Source organism: Amia ocellicauda, chromosome 4, assembly GCF_036373705.1.
Source record: "Amia ocellicauda isolate fAmiCal2 chromosome 4, fAmiCal2.hap1, whole genome shotgun sequence".
Lineage (NCBI taxonomy): Eukaryota > Metazoa > Chordata > Actinopteri > Amiiformes > Amiidae > Amia > Amia ocellicauda.
In genome coordinates, this window is record NC_089853.1 from 46,955,979 (window position 1) to 46,980,096 (window position 24,118).

At 41.8% G+C, this 24,118-nt stretch overlaps 1 protein-coding gene across 1 annotated transcript in view; it reads right to left on the reverse strand.

Annotated features, from left to right (window-relative positions):
* Nucleotides 1–24,118, reverse strand: part of vstm2lb (V-set and transmembrane domain containing 2 like b) — a 38,946-nt gene extending 14,828 nt beyond the window's left edge. Inside the window, exon 1 of the mRNA XM_066702631.1 lies at nt 23,760–24,118. Within this exon, the coding sequence (XP_066558728.1) occupies nt 23,760–23,877 (118 nt within the window). The 5' untranslated portion in view covers nt 23,878–24,118. The remainder of the gene's footprint in view (nt 1–23,759) is intronic.

Below are 24,118 nucleotides of genomic sequence, written 5' to 3' on the forward strand. Positions count from 1 at the left end.
GTGTATTATCAGAACCTAGAGGGGGTGTGTGCTTTAGTTGCCAATTTGGTAGTTGGCGCTGCCTATGGGGGTTTACAGGTGTGTGTGAGTTATCTATATATTATCTAAGGTTATTATTTTACTTGTTGGGTGGTATTTTGCACATTGATTTCTATTGGCTTTGAGTGTGTGTAATTTTGAGTAAACTAACCAGTACTAAATACAAGTACTGAGATTCAAACCTCTTTAGCAGATGGCGGTTTGTGAATTGGTGGATTAACGTGTTGTTTTAAAATGGGAATTAATTAATTCTTGGTGATTTTTGGCAGAATTGAGAATTTGTTGGATTAATGAGTGTGGGATAAACGAGAGTGGATTTGTAATAAAATTAGACAAAATCCAAATTGTTCTTCCTGCTTCTAAAATGAACTCCATCATATACCACATCATTGTTGTTTTTATTTTTTGACTTGTTTAATTGTGAAAGACTTGTTGTGGTTGTAAAGATTTTGAACACTGGCCACTTATCTTGGGAGAGGGGAGCACCCATGTGAGATAAAACCGACAAATCCTAAACAACGTGGGCCTGTTTCAACTGACGACCTGTTTCCTGACTGTAAACATGTAAGGCAAGGTTGCAAAGTGTTGTGTACATTCACATCTAGAGCGTACTCTCCTAAATTAATATTGCAAATCCAGAAGCAGCGATGAGCTTTTGGGGGGGGGGGGGGGGGGAGAAATGGAGGACAATGCTCTTTACCTTGTCTCCTCTAGATTCATCCCTCACTCTGCATCCATTTCTCATTTACTCGAGACGATTATGGGCATTGTGTTTCTGTAGAGTGAACACGCTCCGAGCTTCATCACATGCTTGTGATTTCAGATCCCCCGCTGGCTCTGGCAGATGTTCAAAGCCAAGAAGAATTAAACCTTGCCCGCAGTGGTTAGGCTAGGTGACTGCCGCTTCCCATGCCTTAAAAATAAAGCTGAGCACTGCTCCACCTCCTCTTCTACCGGCCCTACCGAATCCCCGGTCCTCCAACCCCCCTTGGGCAATGACTCTGGTGCAAACTCATCCAAAATTCTCTACCTCTTGCCCTGCAAATTCTTGATTACGTGAAGTCTGGCGGCCAGATTTATCCAAGCAAATATACAGTGGGGGAAAAAAGTATTTGATCCCCTGCTGATTTTGTACGTTTGCCCACTGACAAAGAAATGATCAGTCTATACTTTTAATGGTAGGTGTATTTTAACAGTGAGAGACAGAATAACAACAACAAAATCCAGAAAAATGCATTTCAAAAAAGTTATAACTTGATTTGCATGTTAATGAGGGAAATGAGTATTTGACCCCTTCGACTTAGTACTTGGTGGCAAAACCCTTGTTGGCAATCACAGAGGTCAGACGTTTCTTGTAGTTGTCCACCAGGTTTGCACACATCTCAGGAGGGATTTTGTCCCACTCCTCTTTGCAGATCCTCTCCAAGTCATTAAGGTTTCGAGGCTGACGTTTGGCAACTCGAACCTTCAGCTCCCTCCACAGATTTTCTATGGGATTAAGGTCTGGAGACTGGCTAGGCCACTCCAGGACCTTAATGTGCTTCTTCTTGAGCCACTCCTTTGTTGCCTTGGCTGTGTGTTTTGGGTCATTGTCATGCTGGAATACCCATCCATGACCCATTTTCAATGCCCTGGCTGAGGGAAGGAGGTTCTCACCCAAGATTTGACAGTACATGACCCCGTCCATCGTCCCTTTGATGCGGTGCAGTTGTCCTGTCCCCTTAGCAGAAAAACACCCCCAAAGCATAATGTTTCCACCTCCATGTTTGACGGTGGGGATGGTGTTCTTGGGGTCATTCCTCCTCCTCCAAACATGGCGAGTTGAGTTGATGCCAAAGAGTTTGATTTTGGTCTCATCTGACCACAACACTTTCACCCAGTTCTCCTCTGAATCATTCAGATGTTCATTGGCAAACTTCAGACGGGCCTGTACATGTGCTTTCTTGAGCAGGGGGACCTTGCGGGCGCTGCAGGATTTCAGTCCTTCACGGCGTAGTGTGTTACCAATTGTTTTCTTGGTGACTATGGTCCCAGCTGCCTTGAGATCATTAACAAGATCCTCCCGTGTAGTTCTGGGTTGATTCCTCACTGTTCTCATGATCATTGAAACTCCACGAGGTGAGATCTTGCATGGAGCCCCAGACCGAGGGAGACTGACAGTTATTGTGTGTTTCTTCCATTTGCCAATAATCGCATCAACTGTTGTCACCTTCTCACCAAGCTGCTTGGCGATGGTCTTGTAGCCCATTCCAGCCTTATGTAGGACTACAATCTTGTCCCTGACATCCTTGGACAGCTCTTTGGTCTTGGCCATGGTGGAGAGTTTGGAATCTGATTGATTGATTGCTTCTGTGGACAGGTGTCTTTTATACAGGTAACGAGCTGAGATTAGGAGCAGTCCCTTTAAGAGAGTGTTCCTAATCTCAGCTCGTTACCTGTATAAAAGACACCTGGGAGCCAGAAATCTTGCTGATTGATAGGGGATCAAATACTTATTTCCCTCATTAACATGCAAATCAATTTATAACTTTTTTGAAATGCGTTTTTCTGGATTTTTTTGTTGTTATTCTGTCTCTCACTGTTAAAATACACCTACCATTAAAATTATAGACTGATCATTTCTTTGTCAGTGGGCAAACGTTCAAAATCAGCAGGGGATCAAATACTTCACTGTATATATATGACACAGCAGTCAGAAGAGAGACCGATCATAAAAAGAAAGAGGAGAAGAGGATACATAGATGAAGGCAGTAGAAGCAGAGAGCGATGGTGTCAATACCACAGGCAGCTCCTCAAGGCAAACATTAGGGTTTAAATAGCGTTTCCTCCCACCAGATTTCTAAACCTCTTTCTTAGTTACTTTAGTATTATCATTTAATCTGGGGAATGTTCTTAACAGTCAACCTTATCTTTAGAGCAGCTTCAGTGTTCATGTCTACCTATATTGTTCACCTGATCAAATGAATCGTTGTAGCGGATGGTATTATTAATGACTGACATTGCTTTGTCAGTTGAAGGTTTTACTGGCACGGCATCCATCACCTAATTGTTTCAGCATCATCAGTGCTTCTATAGCACAATGTAAAGAAACGTTTAGAGCCTTCATAAAGATGTCATTAGCAAATTAATTTAGATAAACCTCTAAACACCCATCTATTATAGTTATTTACACAATAAAAGATACATCTATAAATAACATATCAAGGGGGAAGTAAAAGGTTTATAGGGAAATAAAATATTAGTTTACTGTCCATTAAGTATTGTAACGGGTTGGGGGGCCCGTCACAAGAAAGGGCTGTATGTAGGCGGGGTCTGGTCTTGAAACACACAGTAGGAAGGCAGGCAAAGGGTACAGGCTTGCTGTTGTTTTAATGTTTCCCTAAAGGGCAGGCACAGTGTCAAAAAGCAAAACAAAACCTAGCTCTGTCCGAGCACTAACTAAACGTAAACAATCCCTAACTACAAAACAAACAATAACAATAATGGAGCTGAACACCGGGCAAACAGAAGCACGACAGGGGCAAGGCAGGTTCGTAGTCACAGTCCGTAATCAAAGTTCGTTACCAATGGGAGGTTGTCAGACAGTCCGGGGTTTAAGAGGGAGGATGGTCCAGGTCCAGAAAAAGGGTCGTAAACCAGTGAATCCGTCAACTGTGAACTTATCTCTTTTTTCTCCTGCTCTTCCACTCTCACGCTCTCGCTCTCGCTCTCGCTCTCGCCTCTCTCCGTCCTCTTCTCGCCCTCCTGTGCACCTTGCTACCCCAGCCAAGCATGCACACACTGGTTCCCTTCCCGCTTCCTTTTATAGGGGAAGTGGTGGGCGGGGCTATGGCCATCAGGAGCCCTGCTGGCTTCTGGGGTTTGGAGGAGAGGTTTTGTAGTCTCCTCCACTGAAAGACCCGCCCTGACCACAGCCTTGCCTCTCACACTGCCACATAGCCTCCCCCTCAAGAGTGAAGCCAGGGGCACACACGATGACGGCCATACCACGGCTAAGCCCCCCTCCAAAAGACACAAGGGGCGGGCGGGAGGGCCGAAGAGCCAGCTGGGGTCTCCATCTGCTGGGTCATCCTCACGGTGGAGGAACCAGGCTTGTCTGGTGGAGACTTCTATGCTTCCACAGCATCACTTGGCTCCCATTCCAGTGCTCCAGCCTGGAGACACAGTAGGTCCTGGGCACGCTGGGGTGTCTCCATCTCCTTTACTGCAGCCAGGAACTCAGGTCGAGGACAGGAACTCTGGTTGTCTGGGAGACCTGATGGAGGAAGCACAAGAGTCTCACCCTCTGGTTGCTGCGACTCCTCTGTCTTCCGGGATCCCGACTGAGTTAACTGCAGCGTCTGTGGGTGCTGTTCCTTTTCCGGCTGCTCTGGCTGCTCCGGCTGCTCTCCACATTCAGGGCCTGGTATAATCTTCCCCTCTGATTCAGTGCAGGGGACAACAGGTGATGCCTTCTCCTGGATTGTAGGCACTTCCTGTTCTGGTGTGGCCTCTGAGGAGACAGACGGCGACTCCCTCCTGAAGTCATCTTCTCCTGGTAACTCCTCAGTGCTCAGGGGCAGACTCTCTTCTGCCATACACGGTAGCGGATACTCTTCCACCAGGTATGGTGGTGGACACTCACCCTTGGAGTGGGACGAGGAAGGCAGCACCTCTTCCTCATCTTCAGGATACTCGGGGTCCTCCCTCCGGGGTGCTGGACACTCAGGTTCCTCCCTCTTCGACACGGGAGACTCGGGCTCCTCCCTCCGGGGCTCTGGACACTCGGACTCCTCCCTCTCCGACACGGGAGACTCGGGTTCCTCCCTCTGTGGCTCCGGCGGCAGGAACACCTCGGCCCTCTGTGGCTCCGGTGGCAGACATGGCCAGAGGCTCTCTTGCTCTAGCCACAGCAGGTCCTCTTCTTCCTCTCTCCCTGGCAGGTCTTCCTCATGTACCGGCCATGGTGGAAGAAGCAGTTCCTCATCTTCTCCTGGTGTCTTTTGCCAAGGCACCAGTTCCTCCCATTTCAGGTCCTCCTGCTCTGTCTCCAGCTCAGGGACAGACAGAGGTTTCTCCTCTTCCTCCTCAGGCTCCAGACAGTACTCTTCCTCCCACTGCAGCTCTGTGAGGGAGGGAAACTCCACCTCATCCTCAGGCTCAGGGAAGGCATTTAACTCCACCCCTCTCTCTGGGGTGGAGAGGGAGAGAAGCTCGACCTCCTCTTCCATGCAGGATGTCAGCGACCTCTCCTGCTCTGTCTCCAGCCCGGGGACAGAGAGAGGCTTCTCCTCTTCCTCCTCAGGCTCCAGACAGCATTCTACTGGTAAGGCTCTTCCCCCTTCCCAGTATTCCTCTCCGTCAGGTGAAACATGCCCAGGTTGTCCAACCTGGAAACACCACTCTTCCCCTGCAAGGCACACTGGACAGACCTTGCAATCAGTGGTTGGGGAAGACTGCAGTTGAAGAGGCCCTTCCTCTTCTCCTTCAGGCTGGAAACAGGGCACCTGCGAGAGCTTTGCCTCCTCTGGCTGCATGGCCTTGTCCTCCTGCTGTTGCTGGCTCCGTTTCTCCATGAAATCCAGCAACTCCTGAGCAGCTGTCTTCATGTCAGACTGACCTCCTTGGATAACCTCCAGCTTGTCAGGAATAGACAGGTTCAGAAACTCCAACAGGAAGGTGCAAGTGGTTAGGTACAGGTACTTGAGGCCTTCTGTCTTCAGCCACAGTGGAGAGCTGGGATTAAACATCCAGCCAGCACCGATCTCCACTTTGCTTTCCACCGCCGCCATTTTGTGTGCCTGCCTTTGTTGTTTGGCTTTGGATTTTCGGCCCATTTTTTTTTCCAAATCAACCTTGCTTGTGTGTCTCTTTTCTTGATCCAGACCACACAGCCTATGCCCGCATTCTCCACCAATTGTAATGGGTTGGGGGGCCCGTCACAAGAAAGGGCTGTATGTAGGCGGGGTCTGGTCTTGAAGCACACAGTAGGGAGGCAGGCAAAGGGTACAAAACAGGCTTGCTGTGGTTTTATTGTTTCCCTAAAGGGCAGGCACAGTGTCAAAAAGCAAAACAAAACCTAGCTCTGTCCGAGCACTAACTAAACGTAAACAATCCCTAACTACAAAACAAACAATAACAATAATGGAGCTGAACACCGGGCAAACAGAAGCACGACAGGGGCAAGGCAAGTTCGTAGTCACAGTCCGTAATCAAAGTTCGTTACCAATGGGAGGTTGTCAGACAGTCCGGGGTTTAAGAGGGAGAATGGTCCAGGTCCAGAAAAAGGGTCGTAAACCAGTGAATCCGTCAACTGTGAACTTATCCCTTCTTTCTCCTGCTCTTCCACGCTCACGCTCACGCCTCTCGCCTCTCGCCGTCGCCGTCGCCGTCTTCTCACCCTCCCGTGCACCTTGCTACCCCAGCCAAGCATGCACACATTGGTTCGCTTCCCGCTTCCTTTTATAGGGGAAGTGGTGGGCGGGGCTATGGCCATCAGGAGCCCTGCTGGCTTCTGGGGTTTGGAGTCTTGGAGGAGAGGTTTTGTAGTCTCCTCCACTGAAAGACCCACCCTGACCACAGCCTTGCCTCTCACACTGCCACAGTATATTTACATTTAGGGTAACAGTTGATTGAATCTCATCACACAGGATGTATGTATTTATTTATTTACTACTTCATTTGAGCAAAGTATGTAGGAAAACTCAATGTGTGTATGTGTGCCACATTCCCAGAACACAATTTTCAAATCAATTGCCTTACAAATCATGGGCAATACTGTCACAATACTTTCTAATGTACGTACCATCATAGTTACATTCCAAAAGTGCATGCACAAATATATAATAAAAACATACATACATACATAAAAATAAAAAATATATATATTCCCATGCCACCAAACTTACAAGTTCTGTGAATTTTTAAAAATAATTATTAAAAAATATATATATATCTTCCTTATGGGTTAAAATAAGCTGAAAGATAACAATTTAATTTAATTATTTAATTTACAAGTGGTCCTGCTAAGCACTGCTTTGAATCCTACTTTCAACGCCTAAAAATAGGCCAAAAATCAATTACATTTCGGTTCTTATTGCTGCATGGACAGCTTCTTGGCAGGAAGTGATATATAGAACTTCATACCCTTCCAGCTATGTGGTTAATATCTAGAAGCTGTCTCTCCATAAGACACAGAACCCAGCATTTACAGCTTCATAAATGTCAAAATTACATGCTTCAGGGACAATTTTGGAAGAAATGACGGGAGAAAAAAAAAAAGACAAAACTAAACAAAAACAAAAATAGCTATTTTCTAGAAATCCCCATGACACAAATACAGATAGCCAAGTAGAAACCAATGAAAAGGAGAGTGGGGGAGATGGGAGAGAGGAAGAAAAACACTTATAAAGGAGTGAAGACAGATAGAAGAAGGGATGGAGAGAGAGTGATAGTGACAGAACATACAAAAAGAGGATGAGAAGGAAGGATGATTGGGAGGTAGGTAGAGATTTTGTTTTTTTAAAAAGGTTATTGGAGAGGAGCAATGGAGGCCGGGGAGAGAGCTGTCACACCGACAGCATGACTTTTAAAAACAAAGGAGTCTTGATTGCTGCTGGGCCCTAAACACTGGCACACTGAAAATTACTTTTCCTGCATAAAATACATAATGGATTAAGCCAAGGCCTGGCAAACATGAAATTAGAAAGTTGCTCCTCATTTAATAACACTCCTGGAAACACGTAGGAAAAACTTCCAAGCCTGATCTTCAAACCAAACCAACTTTTTTTTTTTTTTTTTTTATGGTTTACAAATTGGCACAACAAAGAATTGAGACCAAGTCAATGGGGAAATTCATGGAAAGCATAATTTGTTTGGCAATGCAATTCACAGATTGTATGCCACAGAAACGCTATATTTTCCTGGCAGAATTTTGACCGAAGCCAAAGAGAGGCAGACAAACATATATTGGACAGAAGGTGCTATCGGCAATCATTGCAAGGATGAAACAAGTGTGTTCTTCCTCATTAGTACAAGTTTCAATTATTTTCTCCAAGAACACACCGAGTAAATACTACACCAAAAGGGACCCAAGTCACATTCTTACCCCTATTCCACTCCGGATTTTATAGGAAGAACAGATCATTAATGAGAATCGAGATGGTGAATTCATTAGGGTCAATTAGTTTTTGTGAAGAGTATTTAGTAGCTAATTAAAGAATTCCAGACAGTGAGAACAAAATAATTAATTGGAAGGCCCACACGAGAAACTGATGCTGTAACCCAGACCTTTGAGTTCCTCCTCCTTCCCGATATTAAAATATGGGTACGTCTGCTTCAGTTCGCCGAGCCTTGTATTTCACCTGCTCTCTGCACATAAAATTACACATTAAACTGAATGGATGGCCCAGGAAAACCACTTAGAAATATCCTATATATTGTAGATGTATGCAAGGCTACAACAATCCGCGGTTACATATGCATTTTCAAAACCTGCAACAATTTAAAAACCAAATGCGTGCCATCTGTACTCTCCATCACCCCCACCTCATTTCTTATTTGTTGCATTATTATTATTTCAGTAGTAGCACACACATTCTCGTTAAATGCTGTTGTTTCAACTTCAATTATTTATTGCCTGGATACGTGACCGTTCCCTTGAAAATAGCTCCTGAAAAGAAAATATCAGCATAGCTTTTTTATTCAGTCTCTAACGTGATGTGGAATGTAACCAATTGTAAACCCTGCATTTCCCTCAGATTTTAGACTATTCCCTCCAGGTGGGACTACGAACATAAGGAATCAGTCATTCCTGCAGATAAGAAGTCGGGTAGCCATTGTAAGTGGTCAGCAGAATCTCACTTCCCACAGGAATCCAGGGCAGCAATTCAAAAGTAACAAGGCACAAGTCTGTGTGTGTCTGTTTGTGTGTGTATGTTAGTACAATGTCTGGCTGCACTATTTTAAATGAACTGCTGCCACTGTAATTGACAGGCAGATGGGCTAGCTTCCAATAATCCAGTTGAGAAGAAATCAAAGCATGAGTTTGAATGTCTAGATCTTTGCTCCACACTATTGTTCTTATTTACTTATTACGTTCCTGGGTCATAATAGGCGATTTCTTTCCCCTGAATGGAGTCCATGGGCATACTGACAATTGTTTTTTTCCCCAAAGGTTGTTTCTACTCGTTCACTATCCTGACTAAACAACAGAAATTATCCCTCTCTCTATGTGCGTCAACCCTGGCCTCCACAACTTCCCTATTTCAAGCAGAGAGACAATCGGGCATTTCTCCATATTCAGACTCTCACCAAGACACTTCTGTTCAGGTATGCACCTGGTGAACTGAACATCACCGCAACACGACAGGGCTGTCAGCCTGAAACCAGTTAGCATAATGCGCCCACGTTTGTGAATCTTGATTGCGCTTTGACGTCTGCTACTGCCATCTTCACCAATGTGCAAAGGACATCCCAGCAACTGCTTATTGACTCTCTCCAGACTAAAAAAAAAAAAAAAAAATCAGCAGTCCCATAAAAACAATTCTCAACAATCGTCTGGAAATAAAGAAGGCCAATGCCACCGTTGGGAAGAAACAATGACACCCTCCTTCCACGTGCAAACGGTTCCTTTTTCATTAAATTATTTCATGGATTCTATTTTATCAGATAAGCAGTGATTTTTTTTTTCTCTTCTTTGATTACCATCACTAATATGGCTGGATGCTTCGCGTTAACCTATGCATAAGATGGAGACAGAGAGAAGATGTCCGAAACAGCCTCAGTGAATCACAGAGTCAAACCAAATATAAACAACATGGCAGACGGGTAACCACAAGTTGACTGCAGCTACTGGCTTATCTAGTGTGGATGCTGGACTGAGAGAGGACCCATTTACTGGGAATTAAGACACACTACACACTACAAGCCTTGTGGTGCTTCACACGTGCTCCCCATAAAAGGAAAAGAAAAGGAAAAGGAAAAAAAAACTTCTTGTTAACTGTAATTTGTAGCTGCTATAATAGACAACTATAAAGCAGTTCTAAAGGTACCACACAGTAACTATAACAGGCACTTAAAGTATTAAATGGTTTTAACACTCTACAATATTACCTTTGACGTTTTAAAGAGCCTTGTAAAACTGGAAGTCCACGGCAACTGTGCGATCATACTAGTTTTAGCATCGCTCTGCCCAGGAAGATTGCCTCCATCTCTCACACACACCTCCCAATTTTCTCATTTTCCCTTCATGGCAGTCTGGTTCAAACTGCCCACAGCACGCTCCAGGTGGCAAGAGGCTGTGGTGTCCATCTGCTTTATGGAGATTCCTCCCTCAGCTAATGAACTCTGTTTTAAAAGAATATAATATCAATCACATCTACATTCCTGCTGAGGTGATGTTACAGACCTCAAGGCAGCTCTCCTTTGTCACCAATCCCTGTATACAAACATGTCCAATTTGCAAACAGAGTAACTCTTAATTTGAGTCAATATAATATTTAGTAACCAGTCCATGGAATACAAACACAAAGATAAGGTCCCACCACATTTATTTATTTAGATCATACAAAAACAGAGAAAAACAAGTGCATTTCTTCAATTCACGATCATCAACACAGATTTCAATACATTGTCCTATTTGTCAGAGGCAAGAATGAACAGCAGCCTAATTGTGTTATATTGAGTCTGTTACCATACCATTGCCATTACCAGTTTTACATAATAAAGGGAAAAAACATCATTACAGATTCCACTGCAGCTTTCCTGAGGTGTCATTGATATGCATTAGAAGAGCAGATGCCCATTTTGTTGCAAAGAATCCATTGAAAAGCCAAGTAAAAACAATCAAGTGGTTTCCATGCTGGCACAGTGTGAATTCAGCTTTTAGAGTATTTATGCACAATGGTGTCACATTTGTAATGCCACTGAAAGAAAGAAAGAGAACAATGCAAGGAAAATGAACTGGTCAGAAATATCTGTGCAACAACTTGACTTGAAAAAGCTGTTTTCTGGTATTGACAAAACTTATAAACATCAATACAATTAAACTAAGACCACAAGGCTGAAATCAACCAAGACCAGTCCGGCTATAAATGCAAACTAATCCAGGAGAGCAGAGTGTAGGTCTAATCCTTTGAAGGGTTTAGGAAGGGGAAAATAATATTTGAACTATAAGTGTCTGTAGTTTTAGAATTACAGTACTAGCCAATTTCATATTCATATACAATGTTGTTACTTGGTAAGCCTGAATGAACAAAGCTCTCTTAGTTTGCTTTCTAGATGAGAATATGACACATTTGACTGATGGGATGCAAACCACACTATTGAAAAACAATGCAGAAGTGATTTGCCTGTTGCACTTTAAAAGCTCCAAGCAGTTTTAGAAAAACTTGTTCTTCGTCGCCAAGAAAAGACCGAGAGTTTCATCTTTGCATTGTTTTTTTAGTTACATTTGCTGGAGAACTTAAACCAACACCAAGACCACTCTGCAATTATTACTGGTTAAAAACAGCTCAATATTGAATCCAGGAACGTCATTAACTCTTTAACTCTAACACCTTGCATAGGAAGATGTGGTCTAGTTCAATTTGCAGTGTTGCAGGGGAAGCTATATGCCTGACACTGCGCATGAGCATTGTAATACTTGTACACCTCCAGAAGAGGTTTCTATGAATTCATTTATAATGGGAAATTCCATCTCCCTAGAGTCAAAGCCAGGAAATGTAATGTTGAACACTATCAAATACTATCTCCCTTCTTGAAAAGGGAAAACATCATCATCATAATAATAAAAAACTAAGAAAGAACATCCTACAATTTCTTTACTGAGCGCTTAGGCTACTAAGATAAAAATCGGATATCTGCCTCTGTTACAAAAGGTATCACCACTTGCTATCTAATCTCTCCTCCTAAGCAGTTGGGGCTTAGTCTCCAAAAACAGAGGCTAAGGAGCTGCGGGCAGAATATCGAAGAAGACGGGCTGGAATTGGAAATCTGCCGAGAATATAAAGCTCCCTTAACGTCCAGATTGTGTTAGAAATCCCAGCGGGTTTGTGCTCATCACAGAGAGAAAGATCTGTGAGCGCTGCAAACATGCAGACATTGAGTCCGGGGGATTTAATGGAATTACTCTTCTTTTTTTTCCTCTCTCTTTCTTCTTTCCCCTCCCTCTCCTGTTCTCTCCTCACTTTGAAAATGATCATGCTATTTCCCTCATGTCTGTTGGTCTCCATGGAACAACAGGAGGGCAAAACAGTTTATGAAATAAAGCTAAAACTGCCTTTCACCAAAGGGAGACAGACGAGTGCATTTTTGGAGAACTGACATTTAAAAAGCATTAAAGAAAAGTCTTCCTCTCTCTCCAGATGTGCAGACCACATACAAGGGAATACAAATCACCCCTTCAAAGACCATTCTAAGGATCTTCGTGTCCTTTATGCACACAAAACGTGTTTTACATTTACTGTAACTTTCTTAAGTGCAGAGCCACTTTTGATGAAAACATCTATTTTCCTAGAATTAGTGACCAACGGAGCCAAATGCATGTCTGTTTGGTTCAGCTTCTCTGTAGTCCGAGATCCATTTTTGGTAACCATTTCCTTCATGAATGTCACATATCAGGACTTGTATTGCTTCCATTATTCCTAAGATGTTGCATGGGGCCTATTTTGAATGTATTCTGCTTTTAAATGTCTGGGTCATATCCCCTTCCCTCTGAGCTCCAACCGTCATCCCAAACTGTGAATACTGCTCAACTGTTGCGTGCTATTTTAAAAAGAATAACAGGGCTCCAAAGTGTCACATTTAAATCAGCCGCAAAACACACCAATTGCGCAGAACAGTTACAAAGCTGACTTTGATGGGAAATTGGATTTAATCATGGTTAAAGAGTATTCAATGTCAGGGCCTGGAATCTGTGCATTTAAAAAAAAAAAAACAGCTCATGAATAACAGCCACGGCAAATTCACCTATATTGCCACGTCCCGGGGAGACTCTGCAAATTACTGGCGACTCCCACTGAGCGATTGAAATGCGAGTGGAGAAAAGAGCGCAGGCGTGCGGAGCTCACTGCCAATTAAGCCCAGACGCGACACTTGTAGAACTGGGAGACTCGGTCGGTGTGCAGGATGGGATTTCTCGTTTGATTAAAATTGATCAATCTGTCATCTGGACACTTCGAGTCCTCCTGGAGTGTTATTGAGGATGATACATGACTAACCACAGGGTCGCAATATCAGTTTCATTCTCATGCTAGCTTTGAGTTCATCTTTTTACCAACACTTTTGAATTCACATGAAAACTATCAAGTCTACAAGAAGTGTGGCTGCTGGTCAGTTAACTCGTTATTATCAGGATACATGTCGCATGTAATATTTTCAAAGGTTTGTAATATTTCATGTAATATGTTAGGGTAAGTTTATATTCTTTAATATATCTCACAAATATGCATTTAGGAAACCTCAGTGCCTCTCTCAAGCCCGCACAACTCTGTCTGTCAGTCTAAATAAGTGCTTTATGTTGGGTTGCCTCTCTGTTCAGCCTTTCCTCGCTATCGATCTGCCAGTTGTCACGATGGTTTTAGACCTGGAATCTGGGGAAGCAGGTTGAACCTTTATGAAACATGACTGTTAGTAGCTGCCACAACTACATGAATAAATCAGCCGGTCCCGGCAACTGTAAACTGGTCCACAGCTTGATTTGTACCCCTTCTAACCAGCTTATTGGGGTTCATGTTTAGAAAAAAAAATCTGTTATAATTTCAATGTAAGAGAACCTTCAGGCTGCTGAATAGAAAATTAAGGCAGAGGAACAGAAACGCGCAAACAACGCTATCCAAAGATAGGCCAGCACTTCTGCATGGGCTTCACTGAACAGCCCTGCTAAGTGCCACGTTATCAGGTGGATTATAAGACACCAAAAATGTAGACAAGAACTGCTGACTGCAGATCTAAAAGCGCCTCTCCACACTGAGACATCAGATCCAGCAGCTAACACAGAGAGAGACCTCGGAGACAGCAAATCGATGAAGAGAACGAGAAACCAAGGATGTGGAGTCAACTAATTCAATACGGAGCTGGAGCTGGAGCGTTCAATAACAGTTAACTCTTCAATGAAGTTAGAGCTTGTGTCTCCGTGCCAGACATATACACTGCAATACAACAGGAGCTGAGCTGTGAGAGAACTGCTAAATCACAGCATGCAAGGGCCCACGTCATTTAAGAAACTTATAACAGCAAGGTGTGGATGGGAAACGAACCATAATGCAATGCATTCGTTCGCAGCTAGAACTACTGAGAAGCAATTCAACTGCATTTACTTGTTCAGCAAAACAAATATATAATGCAGCTTCCTAGATCTTAAAACAACAGAATCAGCTCATTTTAATTATTTATTTTTAGAGAATTCACTGGTAAATCATGGTAAGTGCAATCATATTAAGCACAACAGCAGCTTTTTAGCCGGTGCTGCACAATGTTTTTTTTGTTTTTTTTGGGGTGGGGGAAGGTGCGTTGTTCATTCTTTCAACAAATGTGACGTCTTTGTGAATCTGATCCATGCCGAGGTATTTTTGACTGATTCTGCCTGGGCTACATCTCACACTCATCAGCAAGTAAATCATTCAAAAGAAGAAGCCAATGATATCCTCCACACCCAACCCCAATAAATTAATCAATCCGGGAACCTACATATTTTTAAGAAAAAAAAAAAAAAATTAAATGCGAGGAGGCTAAATGCAATGACACACAGCAAGAGATCCCTGCTGGACCGAGGGGAAAGCTGTCTGGAGAAATAAAAGGTTTGGAGGGATTCTGCAGGGGCCAGACAGAATATTACAGACAAATCCATATTCAATACACAGATAGAGGTAGATGCAGCCAGTTTGGTTTGTTGCATTTACATTTGTGCTTCCTAATTTGGAAGTATATATATATATATATATACACACACACACACACAAGACCTCCAGAGAGTTTCCCCTGATGGAGAGTCAAACATGAAATTAATAAATGGAGGTGCTTCGTACAGTCGCAGTCTTAATGCAGCCACTGACTCAAAGGCAGAGAGTGTGTCAGTGCCGAGGCAACATCATTAGCGAGGCTCGAGTAGCTTCATTAAAACCCAGGTGTCGCCAGCGCGCCGGCGCTCTAATGGGACCTGTTCCAGGGTCCCGATCACATCAGAGGAGGAGACGAACAGACAGGGCAACGGGAGCGACATGTTGGAAATCTTGCCACATCTTGTACTGTTCCTGCTGACCTGGTATCTGACTCGGAGAAGGCAGTTAGTAAAGAGCTTAGACAGGCTATGTTGTTGTGCGGGCTTTCGTTTCTCCTTCACAAACAAATAGACGAGCTGAAACCTGCATGCAAAATGTCTGCTGAAAAGAACCCTAACGAACATGCGCCGATACATTTCTGAGTAACACATCCTTATGTTTTTATTCTCCTCAGGACCTGCAGACACACTTGTGTTGAAACAGAAGAGTTCGCCTAATGCCTACCAAATGGATTTAGTCAATTAATTAATGTATAATAAACCAATTGATCCAAGACATTGCATCGCAATTCAGGGTGGTATTTAAATACATGTTTTCCTATTAGGATTTATGGAATGCTGTGTAGAATAATGAGCATTGTAATACAAGGCACTTAACACTGCAAATAAGGAGGAAACGTTCATTCTAATTATGCGGCCATTTCAAATCCTCTGGAACTGTTGAGAAAATTTAAACAATCCATTCAAATTGCGCAGATCATATTTGTTAATTCTGGTGCTCCCTAGATTCTGTGGTCTGTACATTTTATCTGGAACCTTTTCAGAGAGGAATTTGTCAAAAGATAATACATAAATAAGAGGTGTGTTTTCAGGGTGTGAAGTTTGCCCAGTGAAGTAAAGTTATTTAATAGGTATTACTTGAGGCATCTGTGTCCTAATTGGCCTTAGGGGGCTTTACATGATTTGTGACTTTATTCCAGAACACCCACACAACCAGGAACACCCCCGCATTCAAAGATCCGTCCATGAGACAGTTGGAGATGGGTCAATTAATGAGATTTTGGACAGCATTTCTGAAGTTATACAAAATGCAAATGGAGTAAAAACATAAAAAGTCTCCAGGTTTGGGCTTTATTGCACAAAAGGAGCCTACTCTTTAAAAAGGCAATGCATGAGGCGAACATATAATACAAAGTGGGATGTCAATGGGCTACAGATCCACATCCTATCATGGCATGTCTCTTCCCAGCAGTCCTCCAGCTGGGTTGTGTGAATGTGAAAAGCAATGGGGAGTTCAGTATATTAGGCTATATTGAAATACTGTCATTGGCTTATATGTCTGCCTAGAGAAAAGATTTTGCATTTTGCTACACAGTTGTACATTAATTGTATGATGTACTCTGTTATAGTATTGTAATTACTATAATTACAGTGAAATACTAGATGGTTAATAGCAATAATGATTATATTATTATTATTATTATTGTTAATATCGACAGATGCTCTCTGCAGTAACACTGTACACGATTCTATATTTAGTTTTCCAGATTGTATACTGGTATTTATGTAAATTTGTTCAACATCCTTCATCCTAACAAGCGTCGCTCAAACAGAAAAAAAAACATTTCTACTTTTAAGCTGTAAAACGAGCCTCACTGCAGTGGCAGTTGCATTTCCAGATAAAGTGCCTCATTATCGCTGATTAATATGTAAAATCTGTAGTTTTAAAAGGCAGTTAATCTCATTCTGCGCCATACAAGTTTTTAATTGGTTTATTTCTGTTTGATTAGGACTATTCAATTATATATACTTCATATATGGCCAGATCACAAATGCTAGATTACCCCCTTTTTTCGACAGAGCCCCGGACTGAACTGATCCAGCTGGTATCTGGAGAAAACACCCAGGACCATGCAGAGACAAGGTCAGCACAACACAAGGCTCCACACACAGAGAGGAGCCCATTCCCAGCAAGCAAACCACTAATGACTACATCAGCGTCAGCGAGACCCGCACGGCTCGCCAGAGACCACAACTAAGGGAGCAGTAATGAACACGTCTGAAAGCTCAAACTTAATTCAGTGCCCCAGGTCAATTATGAAACACCTGAGACTAAGCTAATGCGTGCTGACAGTTGTTCTTGGAAGACTGCCGCGAAGCAGAGGTTATAGAAACCCGCTCATTTCAAATTCAAGGCTGCATATTAAAGGTCTTCTCTTTGCTGCAAATCTTACATCTTAAGATTTACTGGTGCAGACCATGGTAAACCATACTAAAGTGTAGGGAAGTGAAACCATGGTGCATGAAGGAGAGGTAAACTCTCATAAGCATATATAAGCATATGCTTGGTAAAACCCTAATAAAACCATGGCAAAACTTTCAAATTAACAAACCAACAATGGTAAATTTCCATAAGGGTGTTCATCTTTTATTTCAGCAGACAGACTAAACATGTAAACACTGATACATGGTACTATATATATATATATATTTACATAGGTAGTACTGCAACAGGTAAGTCTGGTCTGAAAAGGCCAGGGTTTAGCACCTACTGTCCTAATCCAATTAAGGAATCATACCCCTTTCTCAGAATTAAGTGTTTTTAAAAGCGAGCAGTATATTATATTATACTTAAAGGATACCTTGTGTGGTGATATTGGGGGAGGTGGATTGGATTCTTGCCGGATAACCCGGGGGCACTTCTCATCAGCGTCAGATCCTCTGAGATTTCTCAAGGTGAAGGAATAAAAGACCCACAAAATAATAAGTAGATCAGCTGTCTCTGTACCACAACGAATACAGGCTAGGAGAAAGGATTTTATAACCCTAGGGACAAGATCTTTTAGACTATTTTTTTTTTTTCTTTGCCCAGCGCATATGTTCTGTTCAGATGCTGCGATTGTTGACACACACTTCCAGAGCTGTTTGTACACTCCAAGCTACAACTGCCTTTGAGTCCTGCGCTACATCATCTACTCAATGACACATGTTCTGGGAAGGAAGCAAAATTCGGCAGACACTTGCAACTAAAAAAGGCAATTGATCCAAATTTGCATCATACAGTTCAACACTTTATAAACAAGTGCTATGATATATTAACCCTTATGGGATGTTCTGTAGAATAGGAAGCATTGTTATACAGTGCATTTTAGGCATTATAGTGACAAAGGACATGTTGATTATAATTCATCAGCTATTCCAATTTCTCTATAGCTGTATTGCAGCTGTTCAATTAAGCAAATCACTAAACTCTTTTTGAAACCTGTCAAGTGCCCACGGAACTGGCGGCAAACAAGGAACACATGGTTAAACGCTGCAGGAGAAATCTGAAATTGCATTTGTAGCTGTAATGTGTCGCTTAATTCGAGTTAAGCTCAGGCAAACAAGATAACATTTATTTATAAAAAACAAATGTGCCCGACGATCCTGATCTAATACTTTGATGATCAAAACAGTAGACATAATCTACCACGAAAGCTCCCATCTGTGGCTCGATTCTTTTCTCTGGGACCAGTGACTGGCTTTTTAATTCTCCAAACCTCGATATTGAAATAATTGGCAGTTACTGGTCACAGTCTTGACTGGCTTGAAGTGTACGTGGAGATTTCTAATAGGGTCCCAGACTGCATTGGGGTGAATATTGCTCCTTGTTTTGATGCAGCCCTTAATGCGGAGGCAGGGGATGACAGGTAAATTGAAGTCACCTTGTGCAGTTTTCATAATGATGTAACCCTAGACTGCATTTCACCATGTCGATATTATTTCATGGTCTGTGTCCCATTTTTCTGAGCCATAAAATAGGAAGCTTGCTGTTTACGAAGGACCCATTTCTTCAGCTTGAGAGAAGGGGGGCAAATCATATTAGCATTATAGAATATCCTTACATTCTACCCCCCCCCCCCCCCCGGGAGAAATGAACACAGGATCTCTGGCTGTATGTCTTCACTATATTTATTTTTACTATTATTTTACCACCATATTCTGACTTTTTCTTATGGGCTGGCAGTCAACACTGGTTTGCTTGTTCTTTGTCAACATTTGCATTTATATACATTTCCAACATGAATAACATTTACCTTGCTTTTGCAGTGCTGAGAAGGTGGTGAATTTAAGACAATTAATGCACACTCTCGTCATTCTCAGGAGAACTTTAATTACATGCTAACATCCCAAATAAGATTATCCTGGTGAGCACAACATTCCTAAAATCCATCACATCATTCATCCACACGGAGAAGATCTAGACATGACCCACAACTGAGAACGGCAAACTGAAAGGATGAAAATGAAAAGATGTTTGCTGCTAAAGACAGAACCACCACCTTTTTTAAGAGACATGGAAGATAAGCACTAAAAACCACAGAGAGAAAGCCAACAGGAGATGTGAAATGGGGATAGGGGTAAATTAATTTTCACTGCTTTTCTGTATTATTGTGTTATCAGAAGATGACACTTTTAACACAAGCAGAATGGAAGTGCATTTGTTGTACAAGACCATTTTGTTTAAAATGCTGCATTTATTGAAACTCTGGACTGAAATTTGTTAACTATTCCATTCAATGTCAGTCCCTCATTTGGTTACAATCTCAAAATACACCAGCAAATAGTTTTAATGAACATTTCATGTACCATTATTATATTATTCTTCATGTAACATTATGCGTATTATCATTATTATGAATAACTATGGCTGGCAGAAATATGTGGTCTGTGTGTAATATATATAAGAAATTTTGATTTTGTAGCTGCAGGTAGACACAGTATTGATTCAATAAAATGAAACTTTTATAATACAAGAGTCCTGTCTAAATACTGAATAAGTGAGAGTGCAGCTACAAGATAAAATGTTCTTTATATATTTTTGCATTATTTGGGCTAGCACCTCATGGGAGTGAAGACGCTGTAGTGCACGGATGCTTTTATGTTACATTTATATACACACACACACACACACACATACATATACATTATATATATATATATATATACACACACACAAATATATACAAACATATATACACAGAAACACGTACAAACACAAATCCTGTGCTTGCCACCGCCTCCCACCCTCCTCCTCCACACAAGGCACATTTGAGGATTCCAGTTGCCTTGTGCTGATGATGGGCCAGAGACGGGCAGCAGCATGTTGTCACAAGCTGACCTACTTGCCTACCTGTTGGTAGTGTGGTTTCAGATGAATGTCCAGAAACAGCCCTACATGTTCTGTTAGCAAGAGAACATGAAAGCATCAATACCTCTCTCGACACTTGCATGAGTGCCTGTATACAGATGAGCTGTGGCCGGATGACAGGAGCGAGAGGAGGTGACATTTCACAGCTCTGGCATGTGTGCGACATGAGCGTACAGCTTTCTGCACAGCTGGCATCTGGATGTTTCAGCACAGCAAGCTACTGGATAGGGTGCTGCAGGTAATTTTCCAACCATGTGGATATATACACCTTTTGTTAATGATTTTATCCAGACCACATAACCTCTCATTCTTTTAAACAAATACTCACTACCAAACTGTGCCTCCTGGTAAACCACCTTCTATTCTTGCTAGAATTTAAGTTATTAAAGGCATTTACATAGATGAAACTCAGCTGGTAAGACATTAATTTTTCAAGTCCAACCCATGTGCCGCCAGACTATTAGAATTTGTGAAAATGCCTTCTGAATTCAATAGAGACCAAGTAAATCTAAATACGGGCAGTATTCATTTTGAATGATCTTGTGTGGTTCAAAAGCATTGATTTATTCCTTTCATAAAGAGGAAGTTCCCCTGCACACGATTGAAGAATTACAGTATGTTAACAAAATATTCAAGAATAACAACCACACACATACAGCAGAAAACAACTATCATTTGAATTCTTCATATCAGGCCTTAACAGTTAATCCATAGCCATCTGCAGTATTTATTTGGTAATCACAATGAAAATAAAAACACATGTAGCTTTTAACTTTATTTACATTGACTGTTCTGAATGACTGTCACCCTGCAAAGCTTAACAGATTTTTTTCATTTTCATTCTCCCCCTTTGCTCTCTGCCTGCTCTGATTAGCACACTGGGGCATCTCAAGAGCACTGCCTACGCCACGCACCTCGCAGCCTGCAAGGAGAAGCTAAATCTCACCTGGGAATCCACATTTGCACAGGGATAAATTAGACATGGAAACAAAATTTGCTGTTAACTCTGAGAAGTCCAATTTTAGAACTGCTTTCTTAAACATCTAACTCCAGGGTTTTATTTTTCCAGATGTGAAATTGTGGCAAAGAATTATGTACTTTAAGACATGCTGAAAATAACTGAAATATGTTTAACTACAATAGCTAAAGATTTCCCCCCTCATTGCATTTCCTCTGTCAAAGTGTGAAAGAAGTGAGAATAAAAACTATATTATTTGCACTATGGAAAGCATACAAGGTCAATTTAGTAGTATTAAATGTCAATACCTTCCCTAAAGCATTCACAAAACATCTTCATATGCTTATTTTTAATGTGAATCTGATGTCAAGCCACAATTTATAATTTTTTTCACCCACAAATTATGAGTGATAACAAAAGAGGAACAAGAAACCAGAACACTGAGCCTTTTTGCTGCTGCAGTGACACAGAAAAATACTTGACAAAGGAGTTACTATTCTTGATCTCTCCAAGGATCCCTGGGAGAAAGAAAAATCTCTAGACATTTCTGCTCCCTAGAAGTGGAATAGATTTTCTACACTTTTCACTGGCTTTTCAATATAAGACTCTCTCCTGAGATTGTAACATAGAATACAAAAATACAAAATGCAATACAATTTTAAACAACGTTGTTTGCAGCAGCATCCAAAGGCATACAGCTATCTTTTATACAGTTTCTGATAAAATAATTTTGCCATAGTGTGCTATGGTTTGACTATTACAAGTGCACAATATTTCAAGGTACAGCTTTTTAGAGCTAGAAAAATTAATATGCAAATACATGGTCTTGAGTTCACATCGTCTGGATTCACTGTAAACTGGACAAGTATGCTGTTGCATGGTTCATAACATTAAGTTGCAATGCATGGGAATTTTATTATATGCATTTTTGAAAATAAAAGGATGTAATAAATGGGTGCGGATATCTATTTTTCTTCATTATGGTTAGTGCATATGCAGTTTTTATTAAATGACAATCCTGCTTACTGATCTTCATCTTTTATTACTCAAATCAGTTTTTTATTTAAGATTAAGATTTTTGGATGAGATGGCCTTGAACGTGACTTTTCTGCGACTAACCCTGTTCAATAGATGAAGCAATCGCTGCTTTTATAGTTCACGCCACGGGTTGGTAAACGAGATAAGTCATTCAATAAACAGCATACATTTCCTAGGGGTGTTGACCTCTGGCACTCTCGTTAAACATAAAAGTCAATGTAGCGGTAGTCGTTTTACACCAGCAATTTACTTAGCTGTACGAGGTGTCGTTTGTAAACGAGAACAACAACAAGTATTGCGTTTCAATGTTCCAATAAATACGCTTAATGGCTTGACACTATAACCCAAATCTATCCTGTCCTGCCATGTTACCCATTCATTATGTTGATATTTTATACATATCTCTGTTGTCATTAAATTATTATTATTTGGTTTCCAAACAAACCATGACTTGATGATCTGTTGGACCTGTCCAAACTCACACACAAATACCTGTCAGAGACCATTTCATGGAGACTGGAGATTTTAGCTGGAACGGGTGTATTGACCATATAGGCTACTATTGACAATAGGTCAAAGTATTTTAAATAGGTACAACATGCAGTTTCGGGACAAGGGTACAAATGAGACCAGCGATTTTGCATTTCGCTCTTGGTCAGTCTGATAAATATGATCTCCTTTTTACACATTTACACGTTCATTAGATCCATCAGCATTAGTGTTGATTTAAATTCTCATTTAACTTGCATTATATAGTTTGCCACAGACAAAAGAGAACGAAAACCTCATTCAAATCCCCGTATATAATCGTAAAATTATACAAATTAGCTTGACTTCCTGATCTCTGACAAAAACGTAACTTTTCATCACGTTTTATGGTTCAAAAAATGATGGGGAAGAGAAAACAGCATCTTACATTGCAGAAAGTCCCTGCACAAGGACGACCTATACAAATAATTAAAAACAACAGCATCAGCAATCAGCCTCACAAATTTAACATACGTCTGGATATTGTTCAGCAGGCTGGCACTATCTGCTCTACGGAGACGGCTCCCGTTTTGAAAAGGATCCCGATTAACCTTCTCAAAAATCAAGATCTTTAGCACAACATCGTTGCGTATCCGCAGCAATGACATTGGCGATTTCAACACAATAGCGTCAGTACATCGCATTTTCCACGTAGGAGCTTTGCTCGCACATCAGTTTAACACCACAAATGACAGTTGTCGTCAGATGTTCGTTATTGCTAGACCGCTCCTGCTGTAGTTCTGCCGTCACATACACCAAGTGCTCTGTGTTATGGGTAAACTATTTCACTATCCCTGTAGGGTTTTGTGTATGCATGTATGTATGTATGCATGCATGCATGTATTCAGTCTTTTCCATCATAACACATAATCCCTCAAAGCCATAGGGATTGAACACCTCCAGAAGATTAATCACATATCAGCTACACTCCCTGTCCGAATTGTTACACCACCTTCCAGCAACCGGGACTCACAGTAATGCTGTTGTTGTGCCGATATGGTGCCAATGCTGGGGGTATCCGCACTTACCGTTTCCAGAGATGTGGTTCTCCACCTCGGCGTGTCCACCTTGCCTAGAACAGACGCCAAGTTGGATGTAGAGTCCCATGTAATGTAAAATCCCTATTATCACCCCAAAGGCTCCCATCGCTTTTGTTTGTTGTTCCAGCACTCTTTGCCACTCTTTCACATTAGGGGGAGGGGGAGGATAAAAAAAATCCAACTTTAGCTCCCAGGTAACTATCCTGCCAGTTTCAAAAGCAAATCAATCCCGTTTCAGGTCACAGTAAAGTGCCTTTCCGTAGATACCGCAACCGCCCGCCGTCGCCAGTCAATGCCTCCCTCTCTCCTGCTCACTCCGCTCTGCGGGCCTCCCAGCTGCGGCGGAA